Source organism: Ovis aries, chromosome 19, assembly GCF_016772045.2.
Source record: "Ovis aries strain OAR_USU_Benz2616 breed Rambouillet chromosome 19, ARS-UI_Ramb_v3.0, whole genome shotgun sequence".
Lineage (NCBI taxonomy): Eukaryota > Metazoa > Chordata > Mammalia > Artiodactyla > Bovidae > Ovis > Ovis aries.
This window is the reverse complement of record NC_056072.1, coordinates 17,576,205-17,595,357: the sequence shown is the minus strand read 5'-3', so window position 1 is coordinate 17,595,357 and position 19,153 is coordinate 17,576,205. Positions and strand designations below refer to the sequence as shown.

Here is a 19,153-nt window from a genome sequence, read left to right as displayed (position 1 = left end):
TAAGCAAAGAAATGAAGAATAACACAAACAGTGAAAGTATAGGCATATAAAGACTTTCCTTCTCAATTTTTAAAATCTCTTTAAAGGAAAATTGACAGTTCAAAGCAAAAATGGTAAAGTATGATGAGATTTATAACAAAGAAGAAAACTCTATGACAATAAAACCGGAATGGATCAAGGTTAAAATGATGGAACAGGAGGATCTGGGGTCTATTCTTCCCCTACATCAAGAATACAACTACAAGTGGAAAAATTTGCACAGAGCACCTGCTGAACACTAGTAGAGGACCTCAGACACCTAAAACCAAAGACGGAAGGAGTGAGGTCCTTATGTCACACACATAGTATGTTATTTGAATGTGGACTATGATAAGTTGAAGATGCAAATGGTAAACTCTAGAATAAACACTAAAAGAACAGAGATATAGCTAATAAACCAATAGTGAAGATAAAATATAGAATTAAAAAATAATCTAGAAGAAAGCAAGAAAATAAAGCAAAAAAACACAAATGGACAAGACAAATAGAAAAGAGCAAGTTGGTAGACTTAAACCCCACCAAACAGATTAAATGAAATGAAAAAGTTCTAAACTCTACAATTTAATGGCATATCTTGCCAAATTAAATTTAAAAAGCAGATTCAAACCATATCCTGCTTACCAAAAACCATAGTTTAAACACAATATGTTTAAAGAAAAAAGTGAAATAAGGTTATTACTCACGGAATACTACCAGAGACTAAAACGACTATTTAATTATAATAGATTAATTCATCAAAGACACACCAATACTAACTGCACAGGCACCTCAAAAATGTAAAGAAAACAGAATATACTGAAAGGAAAAATTAAAAACCTATAAATATCCTTCGAGATTTCAATAATGTTCTCAGTAAGTGACAGAATCACTAAACATAGCATCAGTAATGATGTAGAAGACTTGAGTATGATACCTTAGCAACTTTACATAATTAACATTAGAGATCATTGAAAAATAAAGCAAAATTTTCCAGGGTCTAAGGAACACTTACCAAGGAAGACCTAATGCTGCATTATAAAACAAGTCTCAATAAATGTAAAGGGCCCAAAATCATACAGAACTGCTTCAATGGAATCAAATTACAAAGAATAAAAAAAAGATATCTGAGAAATACTCAGATATTTGGAAATTGAAAACACTTCCAAATAATCCATGGGTCAAAGCAGAGATCACAACAAAAATCAGAAAATATTTTAACTGAATGAAAAGGAAAACGCAAGAGAAATAAAAGCATATGGCTACATACAAATCTATAAGCCCATGTTCATAGTAGCTTTACCCAGAAGAGCCAAAAACTGGAGTCAAGTCCAGTTGCCTATTAGTAGTCATTTATTCATCATTTCAAAATCTAGAACATTTCCTTTACCCTCTAAAGTTCTTCTGCCCAGTAAGTTCCCTCCTCCTTACCCTTAAGCCCTGGGACATACTGATCTCTTCTATGCCCCCAAAGTTTTGTCTTTTCTAAAATGCCAGATAAATGTTTTCAAAATATACAGCATGTAGTCTTTTGTATGTCAATGCTTTTGAAATTTATCCACATTGTTGCATTTATCAGTAGTTGATTCATTTTTATTGCTAAGCAGTGTTCCATTGTATGGTTCCATCACAATTTGCATACAACCATTCACCTATTAATAGACAATCTCAATAAACAACAAGACCTACTATAAATCACTCATTAAATAATTAAGACATTGCAGTAGTGGCACAAGGATAAATAAATGACCCAATGGAACAAAACAATGTTCAGACCCACACATAACACAGCTGATTTTCAACAAGAGGTACTAACAATTCAATGTGCAAAGGATGCTTTTTCAATTAATGCTGCTACATCAATTAGCTGATCATATGGAAACAAAAAAAGAATCTCACCTCTCACCATGCAACATATGCTTAAACCAATTTCAGATAAATTGTAGGCTGAAAGGTAGATGCAAAAAGAATAATGCTTTCAAGGGAAAAAAATGATCATGTGGTAGGCAAAGACATAGAAAGTAGTATCCAATAGAAAAATGCAACAAATTGGATACAAAATTTAAAATTTCTACCTCTCAAATGAAGCCATTAAGAGAGTGAAAGATGAAAGGAGATAAGCAAATATACACACCCAGGAAGATTTGTATCCAGAAAAACTCATGTAATAACAGAAATAAATTAAGAAGCAATAGATCCACAACATAGAAAAACTGGGCATAAAACTTAAATGGATATTTCACCCAGAAGAATATCTAGATGGCCAATTATTATATAAAAATATGGTGAACACTATAAGCTATCAGGGAAGCAAAAATTAAAACCATAAGGAGATACTGCCATGGACGCACTAGAATGGCCAAAAAGGAAAACTCACAACACTGATGATGATAATGATGTGGAAAAACTGGAATTCTCATACCTTCCTGATGAGAGCATACATTGGCACCTGGGTTTCTATCTGTACCCAGGAAAGCTAAACGTCTGCAAAAACAACAATTTCACACGTAGGCATACGTAATGCCTAACTCTGTGTGCCTATGACTATCAAGAGACCTGTGAAAGATTACTCATAACAGCATTATTCTTCAAGAGCCAAAGAGTGGAAAAACCCAAGCGTCCGTCAACCATGGATATTTGTGTAATATGTCATATTCATATAATGGAATACGCTATAGCAACAAAAATTTTTAAAAAATCACAACTGTACACAAAAACATGGACAAATCTTATAAACATAATGTCATAGAAAATTAAGCCAGACTCAAAAGAATGTATAAGCTACTTATTATTCCATATTTAAGATAAAATATAGGCAAAATGAATAAATGGTTTTAGAAGTCAGGAAGATGGTCATCTGTGAGGATAAAGGTAGCAACTATTGGGAGGGGTAGGCTGGCCTTCTAGGATTCTGGCAGGGCTCTGAGGAGTTGTTACAAAGGCACCTTCCCTAAACTTTGTGATAACTTGTGTAATTTTCTGTTTGTATATTACACCTTAACTTTTTTAAATCAGGCAATTCTATCCATATGTTAATAACTGAAAGAACTCCAAAATTTGTGTGAGGTGAAGTGGAAAGAACAAACTATTAAGTAGTGTATCTGTAAAACAAAATTTTGATGAAATAATAATAACCACATTTATTTCTGGGTATAACAATCTTAATAATCTAATGGTAACATCTATCCTATGCTAACTACCTGCTAAGGTACAATGCTAGGACTTTATAGGCATTTCATCATTTAGTCTGCACAAAAACACTATGACCTAGGTAGTATTACAACCCTTACTTAATGGGAGAGAAAACCAAGGTCAGATATAAGTAACTTGCCCACAGTCACCCAGTCATAAAGCTGCAAAACTAGGACTATCTTACAGCCATGCTCTCTCAAGAAACCCTCATACACATAAGAAGCTGGTAGCGGTGGTCGCCTCTGAAAAGAGAAGGTGGACAGAGAGACGAGCTGAGAGAAAGGTTGGCTTATCACAGGACACTCTAGATATATTCCAAAGGAGTGTATTTGAACGTCTTGGCTATTATCAAAAATGTGTTAAAATTTTCTCTGTGGTTTATAACCTCTGAGTCATACAAAACTGCTTTATCCAGAGGGTAAATAAAATTCATTATTTTATTACTTTACCTGATTTAGGATGCAAAGCATCACACTGGGCATTGTACATGTGTACAAATTCTTGGTGTCTTTTAATGAGCTGCTGTTTATTTCCTTGAACAGATAATCCAAGCTGTTTTAGCTTTTTCTTTAAATCTCGATCTGAGAGCAAGTTATATACAATTTTAGGCAGCGGCTTCCTTTTGTGAACAGAACTGAAAAGGAGGAAAAAAGGGATCACTGAGGGTCACTGTGAATTATTAAATGCTTTTTACGTAAAACAGTCATTTACCACCTGCTCAATAGCAAGGTGACTGGGAGAATTGTAGAAACATTAGAATAAAAATGGAAAAAAGAAGCATCAAATTTGTGAATCAAATTGACAGTATTTGCCTGACAGTGATGCATCTGAGGTGGTGGTGGGACACTCAGACAGAAGGGTCTAGGTGGCAGCCAATACTTGGAGAGTCAGGTCTCAGAGAGAGATCAGGCCTCAAGATGCAGACCTGGGACTCATGCAGAAGACTATGGACTAAATGCTATGAGAGCGTAGCATCACACTTATATGAAATCATTCAACTCTTCACCTCTTTAAAACATGTTTTTCCTAAAATCTGCCCATGGTTTCTAGGGAAAATCTTCCATAAAAAGCTAGCTATCTCAGGTAATTAAGAGTACAAATGCTATCAAGGGTCAAGCTATAGATTTTAGAATATTATCATACACAGCTTTCTTAGAAAAAAATCTGATGCTTAGGCAAAACTGCCCTCTTAGGCCCAAGGCAATCAATCATTTTACAAAAGCACTAGATGAAATAAAAGACCTGTTGGGAGAGTTAGGTTTACCAAACTTATGCCCATGAAAGAAAAGCATTCAGAGTTGATGAGTGCATAGTATTCTTGTGGGATCATCCTCAAAAGAAGATAACTTTAATGGCAAGAAACACAGCAGTGGTTTTTTTTCAACTTCAATTAGTTATATTAACAAATGCATAGGCATTATAAAAAGTGTATTAGCAAATGTAATACAGGGAGCCCAGCCTGATGCTCTGTGACAACCCAGAGCAGGGATGGGGGCATGGGAAGGAGGCTCAAAAGGGAGGGGATAAATGTATAATTATGGCTGATTCGAGTTATATGGCAGAAACCAATGCAACACTGTAAAGCAATTTTTTCCTTCAATTAAAAAATAAAAAAAGAAAAGAATAAGTGTATAAGCAAAATCACCACCTGGGGACTTCCCTGGCAGTCCAGTGGCTAAGACTCTGCTCTCCCAATGCTGGGGGCCCAGGTTTGATTCCTGGTCAGGGAACTAGATCCTGCATGCTGCAACTAAGATCCAGCACAGCCAAATGAAAAATCAGTAAATATATATTTTTTTAAATTGCCACTTGGCTCTTCATTGTATCTTCATGATGAACACAATGATAAGCACTGAGCTATAATTATAAATATAACAAAGCCCAATCAAATGACTTTCTTCTACGCCCTCCAAAAAACCAATTAATAAACATTACTTCTTTCAATGGAATATGCAGAAATCAAGCTACCTAAGAATATTAATGACTTGAGAAAATGTTATAGACAGGAACTCCTTGACGAATTTTAATCGATCTGATTATAACCTAGCTGAGTACATCACTTGGCTCAATGCTATAGCAATTAGGTGCTTAATAAATATGTATTCAATGTAGACACTACAACTGCAATCATTTTTAAATGAAATATCAAAATTTCAGGCAATAGTTAAAAGAAACTGGACAATAATATGCTTATCCAAAAAAAAAAAAAAAAAAAACAACAACAACAAGATTTTACAAAGGACTTGCATATACCTAGTGGGCACAAGGCCATGCTGCTCAAACTTTAAAGCATCTCAGAACCATCTGGAGAGTTTATTAAAAATGCAATTTTCAATCATTTTGCCACAGCAACTACCAATTCTGACTCAGCTCAGCTCTTAAATGGAGATCTAAAATCTCTATTAACAAGGTTCCACATGGAAATCTAATACAAATGGTCCATGACCATACGAGAGAAAACAGCTGAATACAGACTGAAGACAATCAAACATTTCTCCATTAACCAATACCACCATTTCCTGGCAAGATTAGTTCTTTTATGCACCATCAATAAAGACTAAAAGTCAGAAATAACTGTTTAATTGCAGAAAACCCTTAAAACCCTCAAGAGATTACATTTTTCTGAAGAGTGTTCTTATAATGACAGCCTGCCTACTGGACTCACTGATTATAGTAACAGTATAAGTCGCACAGACGTGTCCAACTCTTTGGGACCCCACAGACTATAGCCCACCAGGCTCCTCTGGCAGGCAAAAATACTGGAGCTGGGTGCCATGCCCTTCTCCAGGAGATGTTCCCAATCCAGAGATCAAACCTAGGTCTCCTGCACTGCAGGCATATTCTTTACCGTATTATAGCTGAATAAAAAAAATCACACGAGGTAGCAAGTCCTAAAAAACATTTTGAAGGAATTTATACAAGAATACTGTAAAGGACAATTCATTAAGTCTATACCTAAAACATGTATTTTATTAAGGATACATGATTAAGCTTATGACTGTGAAATTCTAATGGAAAACTATTTGTTCACTGGCATTTACATTGAAAAGCACTAGCAGAAATCAACAATTTCTGTCAAGAATTTTAAAATATGATGTACACACTGCTATATTTAAAATGGATAACCAACAAGGACCTACTGTGTAGCACAGGGAACTCTGCTCAGTTGTTATGTAACAACCTAAATGGGAAAAGAATTTGAGAAAGAACAGATACATGTATACGTATAACTGAATCACTTTGCTATACACCAGAAACTATCACAACACTGTTAATCAACTATCTTCCAATATAAACTAAAAAGTTTAAAAAAATTTAATATGAAGTCTGATAAATGTTTCCTAAAACATGAAAATGACACTGATCTTTCTTCTATGATTTGGTGAAACAGTAATTCATTTAAGGGTTCTCAAAATCTGAGGACAGCAAAAGGAAAAGTATTCTTTGATCACCTCTGATATGAATCTACCAAGGATGGGTTAAGGGCTATCATCCACATTAAGAAATGACCTGTTGGGATAACTGTGGAGAAACTTTTTTTAGTATCGTATACTCTTTTACATGACCAGAGTCCAAGATCAGGATGTCACTAAGGAGAAAGGTGGTTCAATGTCTCCCTAAGTGTATCTTCACAAATGCAAACTTTGTAAAATGAGTTATGAGAACAAAAAGGTTTTAGGGTTAAATAAATTTAGGAATTACTGGATTAAACAAAATCCAACAATTATGTTTGATATAGGAATTCTCAAAGACTTCAACACACTAACTTGTACAGTGAACCTTCCTGTAAGAGAGAGAGACAGAAAACGGTGCTCCTAAGTTGTGCTAGAGTAACTGGCAGGATTACAGTAATTCCACAGAGCTCTTCAGAACCACAGTTGGAACCTGAACTTAATTATACATGGCTGAGTATACCTTTAGATAAACTAACGAGCTAAGTGTGTGAGAATATGATGGATGCATCTAGAAAAAGAGCAGTGCAAGCAAAATTATCAGTGCTGATTCCTTACTCTTCAAAGAGAAAATGCCCAGCTTCTATATTCCCAACTCATTCTTTAGGGAAAAAAAATTTCTAAAGAAATTAGAAATTAAAAGATTAATCAAATGAATTAGAATGAAAGAGTCTTCATTAGACCATTAGATTCTCACTGCTTATGGGAAATAATCCTTGTAATGATCCAGTTTCTTTATCCCAAATCTCAACCAGGCAGCCTAAAAATCTATTCTCATCAACAAACTTACCCACTAGGGGTAAGTACTGTGCTTATAAGACCTCACAGACATCTGTCGCAAGGAGCTGAGGACCACAGTGGCTATCAGACAGGGATGCAGGGAGAAATGGGGGATGGGGACAGCACAATTCTCCATCTCCACTTTAATGGGCAGGGCCAATTTTATCTGTTCTATATGTTATGGTTCACCATTTTCACTTGAAAACAAGGTTCTAGGAAAAAGGTTAACTATCATGCTTAAAAACACCAAAGTAAGAACTGTCAATTGGTGCCCCTCACTGTAAATCAATAAAGCACTGCTGTGCTTTATATGTCAGCTTTTGTAAATTGTAACAGCAAGAGTTTGTCCCTCGGAACCTGCATTCACTGTCGATTTACTCATAAAATCCAAGCGACACTATTTTACCTTTAATCACACACACACACACACACACACACAAAACCCAACAAAACAGTCCTACCTTATCAGCATGGTTTCTGGAAAATACTCTTCCAAGTTCTTCCAAACAAACCAGACATGAGAACCAATCATTCTGCTCATTCCCACATCCCATTAATTTCTCCCATTTCCTCCCTCTCCTCCCCAGATCTCTGAATTATCACCTAGTCCCTCCTCTTTCCATCCTGTTTCAGAAGAAAGGCTCTTTCTGCATGTCAAATACACTTCATTACTGGACTTTTGCTCTCTTGCTCCTTGTATCATCTGCCCTCTCCCTGGAGATAGTATAAAGAAGGAAGTTAAAGGCTTATATAACTTCCATTCTAAAAAATAAAATCTTCCCTGATCTTGCTCCTTATTCCTTCCCCAAACTGCCGTCTCATCTCACGTCTTCCCTTCAGCATCAGACTCATCTAATTTGTGGCTTCAGCTGCCTTATTATCTTCATTATCACAGATTCTATAACACCTTGCAAGGTAACTTTGATTAAAATTTGATTAACTTACACGTGTAACAATAATGATCAAGTTTAATAACCTATCGTGATTTTGATATATAGGGGAGGCAAAGTAGCGTGAGCTTAGGTAAAAATACTGGGTTGACAACTTAAATTATCTCACCCGGGTAGTTGGCAGGGGACATACACATAGAGATGCGCGCGTGCGTGCGTGCGCGCACACACACACACACACACACACACACACACACACACACTGTATTTCACACATTCCCTTTTGAATCTGCCCCACAGACAAACTATACAACTGCAAACTTACACATTAACAATCACCAGGGAAAATCATTGCCTTCAAAATGCAAGCCTACTGATTACATCCTTCCAGGAAAAAATGGGTATTAAGGGAAGAGTATCTGATTTTCATTCACCAATGCTTAACAGAGCCTGGTACATGGTTATGTGCTTAATAATTATTTGTTGAAAGAATAAATGATTCTGTATTTTCTAAAAAAAAAACCCTTCTATATTATTTAATGTCATGTGAGAAGACAATGGCACCCCACTCCAGTACTCTTGCCTGAAAAATCCACGGACGGAGGAGCCTGGTAGGCTGCAGTCCATGGGGTCGCTAAGAGTTGGACATGGCTGAGCGACTTCACTTTCACTTTTCACTTTCATGCATTGGAGAAGGAAATGGCAACCCACTTCAGTGTTCTTGCCTGGAGAATCCCAGGGACAGGGGAGCCTGGTGGGCTGCCGTCTATGGGGTCACATAGAGTCAGACACAACTGAAGCGACTTAGCAGCAGCAGCCGCAGTACACAGTATATCATGTGTATACAGTAATTATTCAGAATTTTTGAAAAGTTAGATTTTACTAATTTAAACTTATAAGATTCTTAAGAACCAAAAAAACATTTGATGTGTTCTATATTCAGAGTCTAGCCTTGCTTTCTCGGGCCAAGGGCTTTATGGTAGTTCTAAAATTCTAAAAGAAGAAAATAAGCCTAAAAAGAACTGAATTCTAAATCAAATTTCTTATTAAGTCAAATTTATTAGCATATAGTAAAGTTAACTATATTTGGCAAGGTGGGAGTTGTGGAAAGAACAAGGAGAGAGAATGGACAGTCAGCTAATATTTTTAAAAGCACAAGCTAAAGTGACTAATGTGGCTCAACAATCATGCTCCACTTTCTTACCTTCTGAGGCTTTCTTTCTTCTCTTCACGTGATAAACAGCTGTCCAAGTGCTTATTAATATGATTTTCTGGAATTTTAACCCCACAAACAGGACAATCCACTGTATTTTTCAAAAAGAGAAAAAGATTTTATTATTTGTAGAAAGAGTAAAAACAATACAACCAGGTATCTTTCAACAACTAACATTAAAAAATGAAACCCAACCTTAACATGCACTTAGAAAAGCAGAAGAGAAAAACAAGACACCTCAGGGCAGCAGGGGGGAACAGACTGCTTAAGTGGAACAGCCCTTACAAGGGCTACATTGTGGAAAATCACATAATTAGAATCCTAGCCTAGAAGAAGAGATTTCAAAGAAGTCTGGAATTACTTTTATTAGAAAGTGCTTTAGTTAAATCTTTTGTACCAAGGCATGACCAAGCTATAAAACTAATCTTGAGTTTATACTAAGTCTTAGGAACCATTCATGTACAGCACTGAAGCAGTCATAACAACCTGAGTAAGATAAAAATATTTGTCAGAGGAGCAGAGTTGGGGAAGGGTATATAGAGCTGATAGAAACATGAACTGGTTGGACCAACTACTGTTCAAATTATTAATGACTACAAATGTGTTCATTTAGCCCTCATTTGTAATGAAAGGCATACCTCATTTTATTGTACTTCACTTTATTGCACTTTGCAGATACTGCATTTTTAAAATTTTTAACAAACTGAAGATTTGTGGCAACCCTGCATTGCCAGATGGTGGTCAACATTTTTTTTTTTAAATTGAAGAACAGTTGATTTACAGTGTTGTCAGTTTCTGGTATACAGCACAGTGATTCAGTTGTGTGTGTGTGTGTGTGTGTGTGTGTGTGTGTGTATATATATATATATACATACACACATATGCCTTTTAATGTTACTTTCCATTATGGTTTGTTACAGGATATTGAATATAGTTCTCTGTGCTACATAGTAGGACTTCATTGTTTATCTTTTTTATATTGAATAGTTTGTATCTGCTGCTACTGCTACGTCGCTTCAGTCATGTCTGACTCTGTGTGACCCCACAGATGGTAGCCCACCAGGCTCCCCCATCCCTGGGATTCTCCAGGCAAGAACACTGGAGTGAGTTGCCATTTCCTTCTCCAATGCATGAAAGTGAAAAGTGAAAGGGAAGTCGCTCAGTCGTGTCTGACCCTTAGCAACCCCATGGACTGCAACCTACCAGGCTCCTCTGTCCATTGGATTTTCCAGGCAAGAGTACTGGAGTGGAGTGCCATTGCCTTCTCCGAGTTTGTATCTACTAATCCCAAACTCCTAATTTATCCCTACCGTACTCCCTTCACCTTTTGGTAACCATGTTTGTTTGCTACATCTGTGAGTCTCAGAAATAAGTTCACTTGTGTGTATTTTAGATTTCACACATAAATGATATTATAGGGCATTTGTCTCTTTCTGATGTACTTTACTTAGTATGATAATCTCTAGGTCCAACTATGTCGCTATAAATGACATTTCACTCTTTTTTATGGCTGTGTAATATTCCACCGCATACATGTATTATACCTTCCTTGTCCATTTATCTGTCAATGGACATTTAAGTTGCTTCCATGTCTTCCATGGTCATGGCTATTATCAACAGTGCTGATATGAACATAGGGGTGCATGTACATTCTTGAGTAAGAGTTTTCCCTAGATACATGTCCAGGAGTAGGATTCCTGAATCATATGACAACTCTTTATTTTGTGTTTACGGAAACTCCATACTGTTTTCCATAGCAGTTGCATCAATTTACTTCCCACCAACAGTGTAGAAGGGTTCCCTTTTCACACACGCTTTCCAGCATTTGTTACTTGTAGACTTTTTAACAATGGCCATTCTGATCGGTGTGAGGTAGTACCTCATCCTAATTTTGACTTGTATTTCTCTAATAATCAGCCTAGAACCCTAAGTCCTAAAAGATGATGGTGTTAAAGTGCTGCACTCAATATGCCAGCAAATTTGGAAAACTCAGCAGTTGCCACAGGACTGGAAAAGGTCAGTTTTCATTCCAATCCCAAAGAAAGGCAATGCCAATGAATGCTCAAACTACCCCACAATTGCACTCATCTCACATACTAGCAAAGTAATGCTCAAAATTCTCCAAGCAAGGCTTCAACAGTACATGAGCCATCAATTTCCAGATGTTCGAGCTGGATTTAGAAAAGGCAGAGGAACCAGAGGTCAAATTGCCAACATCCGTTGGATCATCAAAAAAAGCAAGACAGACCAGAAAAACTTCTACTTCTGCTTTATTGACTATGCCAAAGCCTTGACTATGTGGATCACAACAAACTGTGGAAAATTCTTAAAGAGATGGGAATACCGGACCCCCTGACCTGCCTCCTGGGAAATCTGTATGCAGGTCAAGAAGCAACAGTTAGAACTGGACATGGAACAACAGACTGGTTCGAAATTGGGAAAGGAGTACATCAAGGCTGTATATTGTCACCCTGCTTATTTAACTTTTTTCCAGAGTACATCATGAGAAATGCTGGACTGGATGAAGCACAAGCTGGAATCAAGATTGCCGGGAGAAATATCAATAACCTCAGATATGCAGATGACACCATACTTACAGCAGAAAGTGAAGAAGAGCTAAAGAACCTCTTGATGAAACTTAAAGAGAAGAGTGAAAAAGTTGCCTTAAAGCTCAACATTACGAAAACTAAGATCATGGCATCTGGTCCCACCACTTCATGGCAAACAGATGGGGAAACAGTGGGAACAGTGGCTGACTTTATTTTGGGGGGCTCCAAAATCACTGCAGATGGTAACTGCAGCCATGAAATTAAAAGACGCTTACTCCTTAGAAGAAAAGTTATGACCAACCTAGGTAGCATATTCAAAAGCAGAGACATTACTTTGTCAACAAAGGTCTATAGAGTCAAACCTATGGTTTTTCCAGTAGTCATGTATGGATGTGAGAGTTGGATTATAAAGAAAGCTGAGTGCCAAAGAATTGATGCTTTTGAACTGTGGTGTTGAAGAAGGCTCATGAAAGTCCCTTGGACTGCAAGGAGATCCAACCAGTCCATCCTAAAGGAAATCAGCCTTAAATATTCATTGGAAGGATGGATGCTGAAGCTGAAACTCCAATACTTTGGCCACCTGATGCAAAGAACTGACTCATTTGAAAAGACCCTGATGCTGGGAAGGATTGAAGGCAGGAAAAGGGGATGACAGAGGATGAGATGGTTGGATGGCATCACCGACTCATTGGACATGAATTTGAGCAAGCTCCGGGAGTTGGTGATGGACAGGGAAGCCTGGCACGCTGCAGTCCATGGGGTCCCAAAGAGTCAGACACGACTGAGTGACTGAACTGAACTGAGTAATCAGCCATTTTGAACATCTTTTCATGTGCCTACTGGCCATCTGTATGTCTTCTTCAGGGAAATTTCTATTTAGCTCTTCTGCCTATTTATTGATCCACTTGTTTGTTTTTTATTATTGAGTTTTATAAGCAGTTTGTATATGTTGGAAATTAAGCTCTTATTGGTTGCGTCACCTGGAAATATTTTCCCCTAGTCTGCAGGTTGTCTATTTGCTTTATGATTTCCTTTGCTGTGCAAAAGCTTATAAATTTGATTAGGTCCCATGTGGTTATCTTTGCTTTTATTTCTGCCTTGGGAGATTGACTTAAGAAAACTAGTACATTTTATCTACGTTTTCTTCTAGGAGTTTTATGGTGTTGTGTTTCATAGTCTTCAAAACATTTTGAAATTACTCTTGTGTACAGTGTGAGGGTGTGTTCTAATTTCACTGATTTACATGTGGCTGTCCAGCTATCCCAACACCACTTGCTGAAGAGACTGTCTTTCTCCTACTCTTGCCTTCTCTGGTGAAGAGTAAGACTGTCAGCATTTTTAAGCAATAAAGTATTTTTAAATTAAGGTGTGTACTTTTTTTTAGAAATAATGCTACCGCATACATAACAGACTACAGTACAGCATAAACATAACATTTATACACACCGGGAAACAAGAAAGTTCAAATGACTCACTTTATTGTGGTATCGGTCCTATTGCAGAACCAAACCTACAATTTCTTCAAGGTATGCCTATATAAGTGTAGCATTAAAAAGCAGAAACTGATAGAGCTTCAGGGACCTTTGGAGGTGCCTCAGGGCCTAGAGGCCACCATGGATAACAGGCAGGGATATCGGGGAGTTGAGGCCCTCCATCTCCACTTTAATGGAGCAAAGCAAATTTTATCTACTTTACATGCTATGGGTTCACTACAAGATTTCAGGTTCTGCTCAGGGAAAAATGTTATCTACTTAAAAACACTATAATAAAAACTGTCAACTGATCAAAAACTGACCAAAGATAAAATATGCTAGGAAATACAAGTGAAAATTCACGTATCTATATGAAATGTAAACACTCAAGTACTAACGAATTAATTTCAACCTGAGTTTGGTAACCACTAACAGCCCTGCCGTCTATGGGGTCACACAGAGTGGGACACGACTGAAGTGACTCAGCAGCAGCAGCAGCAGCAACAGCCCTGCACTGTGTGGCATCTTTGGCATACCAAAGATGTCTAAGACAAGAGTTTCTGCCTAAAGGTGTTCTGAACTTCACTGGCAATAAGATATGGAAACAAGAGGTTAAACAAGTTGACCTAGTCATCAAAAAGCTAAGTAAACTGTCCAGAAAACAAGTGCCACCACACTTTAGTGATGTGAGAGACCAATACTATATAACATAACTGAAGAATGGTTAGACCTACAGAGTCTGGAAAGGCGGAATGGGGTTGGCAGACATTTTCAGTCAAGGCTCAGGTAGCAAAGATTCAGGCTTTTGGGGGCCAGATGGTCTCTGACCCAGTCAACAAACTAAGTCATTAGCGTGAAAGCAGCTGTAGACAACAGGTAAACAAATGGGCATGGCTGTGTTCCAGTGAGGCTGTGTTTATAAAAACAGGTGACAAGCTATAGGTTTTTAATCCCTGAGCATTTTCAAGGAATAAAGGGGAGATCAGCTTGGCTAGAGCAGAAGGATTTTTGAGAGGAAGAGATGAGAAACAAGGATGGACAGGCAGGGTAGCAGTCAAACTGTCCAAGGCTATATAAATTCCAGTCAAAACAGCTTGGAAATATTCAAGTGATGATATAATAAGATAAAAAGAGCTCTTCAATTTTAATGGAGCTGACATGAAGGATGCAGGGGGGAGAAAAGCTGAAAAACACAAAGCCATATGTGAAGCATAAACTAACTAAAAATGCTTACTTTTTCCTGCCATCAGCCTGAATTCCTATTCTATGAGGAGAAAGAGAACGTATCTGGAAGCACTGCCTCCATCCATGTGCAAGGCTGTTACGAGGTCTGCCCTTTCCCATCCTTTCCCCGCAAAAATCCTGCTTATTCATTATATCATGCGGGATAGGAAGGTTTCCACTAAGAAAATAAAACATGTGAAGATAATTTCCTACCTTTAGTAGCCTGTTTCAAGGCTGATGTAGAGGGTGTCTCAGGAACACTGTACTCTGAGAAACCTGGAGCTGACTTTTCTGCAGAAGGAGTCCCTCTGGTCTTCGCAGGAGAGCTCGGCTTTTTCTGAGGGCTTAATTTGCTTTCATTCTCTTTTATCAACAACTCTGACGTAGAACCACCACTTTCTCTGATCAAGAAATTCTCCATTAACTTGCTTCCTTGTTTTAATGAATGTCTGAAGGCTACAGCAGTGTCTGTTTTGGTGGCCAGGTTCTTTGAAGAGGAGGAAGCAGCAGAGATGGGTGGTGACTCTAAGGCAAACTGCAACAGACGATTCCTTGAAGCACAGAAAACACAACAGATAATAAAGATGTCAGCTTACATATACACAACTTAACTGACATAAGCTGTTTTCTCAATTAACATTTGTTTCTGTGAAATACAGAACTTACTGCATAATGGCAATCAGTGTTTCTTCTAGAATAAAATACAAAGCAATAAATCTGACTTTAAAAGCAGTTAATCTGTCTATAAAAGATAACAAAGGGACCTGAGTTTCTGGCCATGGAGAATAGCTTGTATGAGACTTACTCTCCAATCACAAATAACTTTAAAATTTCAACAAAACATACAAAACCATTTATAAGCATAATCTATAATCAACACAAGGCTACTCTCCCTGAGAAAGAAGAGAAACTTGAGGTGATCCAACATTTCCACAAGAATTTCCCATGGAAGCATGCTCTGGGAGTTGGGTATTAAAGTCAAAACAGGGACCACAGATCTCTCTGGGTAGAGGGAATAGAGATTAGAGCTCTGGACAAAAGTTGCTAGGACTGGAGGCACAGGGTGCTGAGCAGGGAGCAGCCACAAAATACCCTAAAAATCTGCTGAGAAATGTTCCTTAATTATTGATCATCTCCAGGGCTGCAGAAGCATAAGACGAAGTCACAGAAGACCTGACAGGAAGCAGATGTCACGAGGCTAAGATTCTCAAGGTCAGTACAGGGAAACTGTTGGAATCTGAACCCAGCCAAAGTCGAGAGACTCTGGTAAAGATTCTAGACATTCAGTTGAAACCCCACAAAGGCTACACCTTAAGAAGAAGGATCCTCCTCTAGAAATAGAAACAAAAGTGAAACAGAGCAAATCCAACAGAAATTAAACCAGGGCTTGACGGAATAAGTGAAGAGCTAGTAATTTAACCTGTCAGAACAAAATTCAACATCTTTCAAAGGAAGACAATTCACAGCCTCTATAACATTTCATTCATAATATTCAACACACATTTTAAAATTACTAGGCATGCAAAGAAGACATTAGCCACTAACTAAGAGACAAAATAATCATTAGAAGCAGATCCAGAAGTGATCTGAGTAGCATTAGAAGAATTTCAAAAGAACTCTGACCAATATGTTAAAGAAAAAAGAAAAAATAGGCAAATGAATAAAATAACGTATACTCTAAGAGGGAATTAAAATCCATCCCAAAAGGATAAACAAAGAAAATGAAATCTAGGCAAACATAACCAAACTACTGAAAAAAATACAGAGAAAATCTTTTAAACAACCAGAGAAAAATAAGATATACTACCTCTAAGGCACAGTTCCTCAACCTTGGCGTTATCAACACTGAGTCGAATAATTTTTTGCTATAGAGACTTTTCCATGCCTTATAGAAATGTCAATAGCATAACACCCCTAACCTCAGACTAGGACAACCAAAACATGTCCAGACATTATCAAATGTTTCCTGGAGAAAGAGGTAAAAAGAAAGCAAAATCATTCCCAGTTAAGAACAATGGCTCTAAGGAAATAACAGTAAGAAATATCACTGACTTGTCAACAAGACTATAGAAGAAAGAAGATAACAGAATGTCATCTTAAAAGTACAGGTAAAAAAATCAAACTGAATCCTATTCCTATTGAAAATATTCTTCCAGAAGGAAAGCAAAATACATTCTCAAGCAAACAAAAGCTGTAAGAATTCTTCATCAGCAGACAAGAAATACTGCAAGAACTGTTATTGAGCATAGAGAAAATGATTATAGACAGACGCATATAAAGTGTCCACAAGAATCAACAGCTCCAGAAAAAGAAAATATGTGGCTAGACCCAACAGTATTTATTGACTTTTAAAATACACTAGCGATGTCTTAGGGAATTTATAACATACATGGAAGTAAAATAACTCAAGACAGTAAAAAAAGAGGAATTAAATAATGCAAAAATATTACTGTGACCAATTAAATACAATGATACATACTCCAACTGAAAGACAAAACTTGTCAGACTAGATTAAAAAATAAAGTAAAATGCAGCTATATACTATTTAAAAGAAACCATTTTTAAAAGATGCAGAAAGATTCGAGGAAAAAGGATGAGAAAAGATGTACCACGTAAATAAATACAAACCAAAAGAAAGTCAATGTGACAACACCAACAACAGACAAAATAGATGTTAAGGCAAAAGCACTGAGAAAGAGGTGCATCTCACTTTGACAAAATGATCAATTTAATTAGAAGCCATAAACTCATAAACTTTATTCATTTCATAGCATAGCTTCAAATGTATAAAGCAAAAATTGACAGAACTAAAGAGAGATATAGCCAATTCACAATAATCGTTGGTTTAAATAAAAGCACATATGCATTTAAACACATCACTCTAACAAAACAGACAAGAATCAGTAAGAATACAGAAGATCTGAACCAATCCAATTAACCAAATTGATACAATTAACAAATTAAAAACATCACATCTCACCAATGGAGAATATACAATATTCTCAAGTATACAGGGCACATTCATTAGCATAGATCATGTTCTGGGCCATAAAGTAAATCTCAAGAAATTTACAAGGAATGAAATAATTCAGTATATCTTCTGTGACCACTGTGAATTCACATAAAACTCAATAATGAAAAAATAACTAGAAAATCTCCAAATGTTAAGAAATGAAGCACCACACTTCTAAATAATTCCTTAAGTCAAACAACAATGAAGATCAGAAAATATTCTGAAGTGAACAACAGCTTTGGAGTTCACCAAAACAGTCATTAGTGAACAATTTATAAGTTAATAGAAAAACTGAAAATCAATGTCCTAAATTTCCAATATAAAAGGTTAGGAAATTAACAGCAAATTACACCCAAAGAAGATAGCAATAACAGATACTAGTGAAAAAGTAAGCATACAAAAAAAAACTGGTAAAGCCAAAAGCTGGTTCTGTGAAAAAATGAACAAAATTAGGAAAGCCCTAGCAAGAACAAGCAAGAAAAATGAGTAAAAATACAAAACACAAAAGCAAAGAATTAAAAGGAGATATCACTAAAATCCCCACAGAAATTCAAAGATAATAAGAGGATATTATAGACACTTCATACCAATAAAGCTATAATTTTAGATGAAATGGACAAATTCCTTGAAGAAGACTACTCATCAAAGCCAACAAAGAAACAAACAGAAACTTGAAGAGTAGTATTATATATTAAAGAGATTCAGATATAATTCAAAACATTCCTACAAAGAAAATACATCTTTGTGACAAAACAGAAATAAAGTAAAAATAAAGAACTGCAATCATTACCAGTCCTTCTCTTCTAGGATCTGGGTTTGGTTCAAAGAAGGTTCTCAGAAAAGCTTTCATCTCATTATAACAAAGTAAAAGGCACACTATTCAACTGCTGGATAAAACTGTCACGGATAAATCACTTCCAAGCTACTACAAGGATACACCTGTCAGCAAAGTGTCTGTACTAGAGAGAACTCAGATGCATCTTTCTCTTCCGATTTGCTCTCTTACTTCAATACATACCAAAAAAATAACGTGGCAGAGAGTTGCACCATGGCAATAATAACGTTATGCCTCATGCTAAAGTCAAAATTCATTAACTTTTCCATGTTCCTGCTTATTTCAGCAGTGGAAATATCATAAAGAACAAAACAGTTTCTATACTTTATATATATGTATACTTTACTATAGTAAAGGAACAGCGAATAGACACTCTCAACATAGGTAAAAAGTACTATAGGGTGGAAAAAAAGGAAGCTGACAATGAGGAGGGGATGATACTCTTTACAGGATGGTCATAGAAGATCTCACTGAGAAGATGCCTATGAAAAACAGAGTCCAAAGAAAGTGGAGAATTC

General features: G+C 36.7%; 1 protein-coding gene across 3 annotated transcripts in view; it reads right to left on the bottom strand.

Annotated features, from left to right (window-relative positions):
- RAD18 (RAD18 E3 ubiquitin protein ligase) overlaps positions 1 to 19,153 on the bottom strand; it is a 108,338-nt gene that overhangs the window by 72,279 nt on the left and 16,906 nt on the right. For all 3 annotated transcript variants that reach the window (XM_004018298.4, XM_012099578.3, XM_042235920.2), the window contains exons 5-7: positions 15,001 to 15,338; positions 9,534 to 9,633; positions 3,657 to 3,841 (exon numbers count right to left, since the gene is read on the bottom strand). In XM_004018298.4, coding sequence (XP_004018347.1) covers positions 3,657 to 3,841; positions 9,534 to 9,633; positions 15,001 to 15,338 — 623 coding nt within the window. The remainder of the gene's footprint in view (positions 1 to 3,656; positions 3,842 to 9,533; positions 9,634 to 15,000; positions 15,339 to 19,153) is intronic.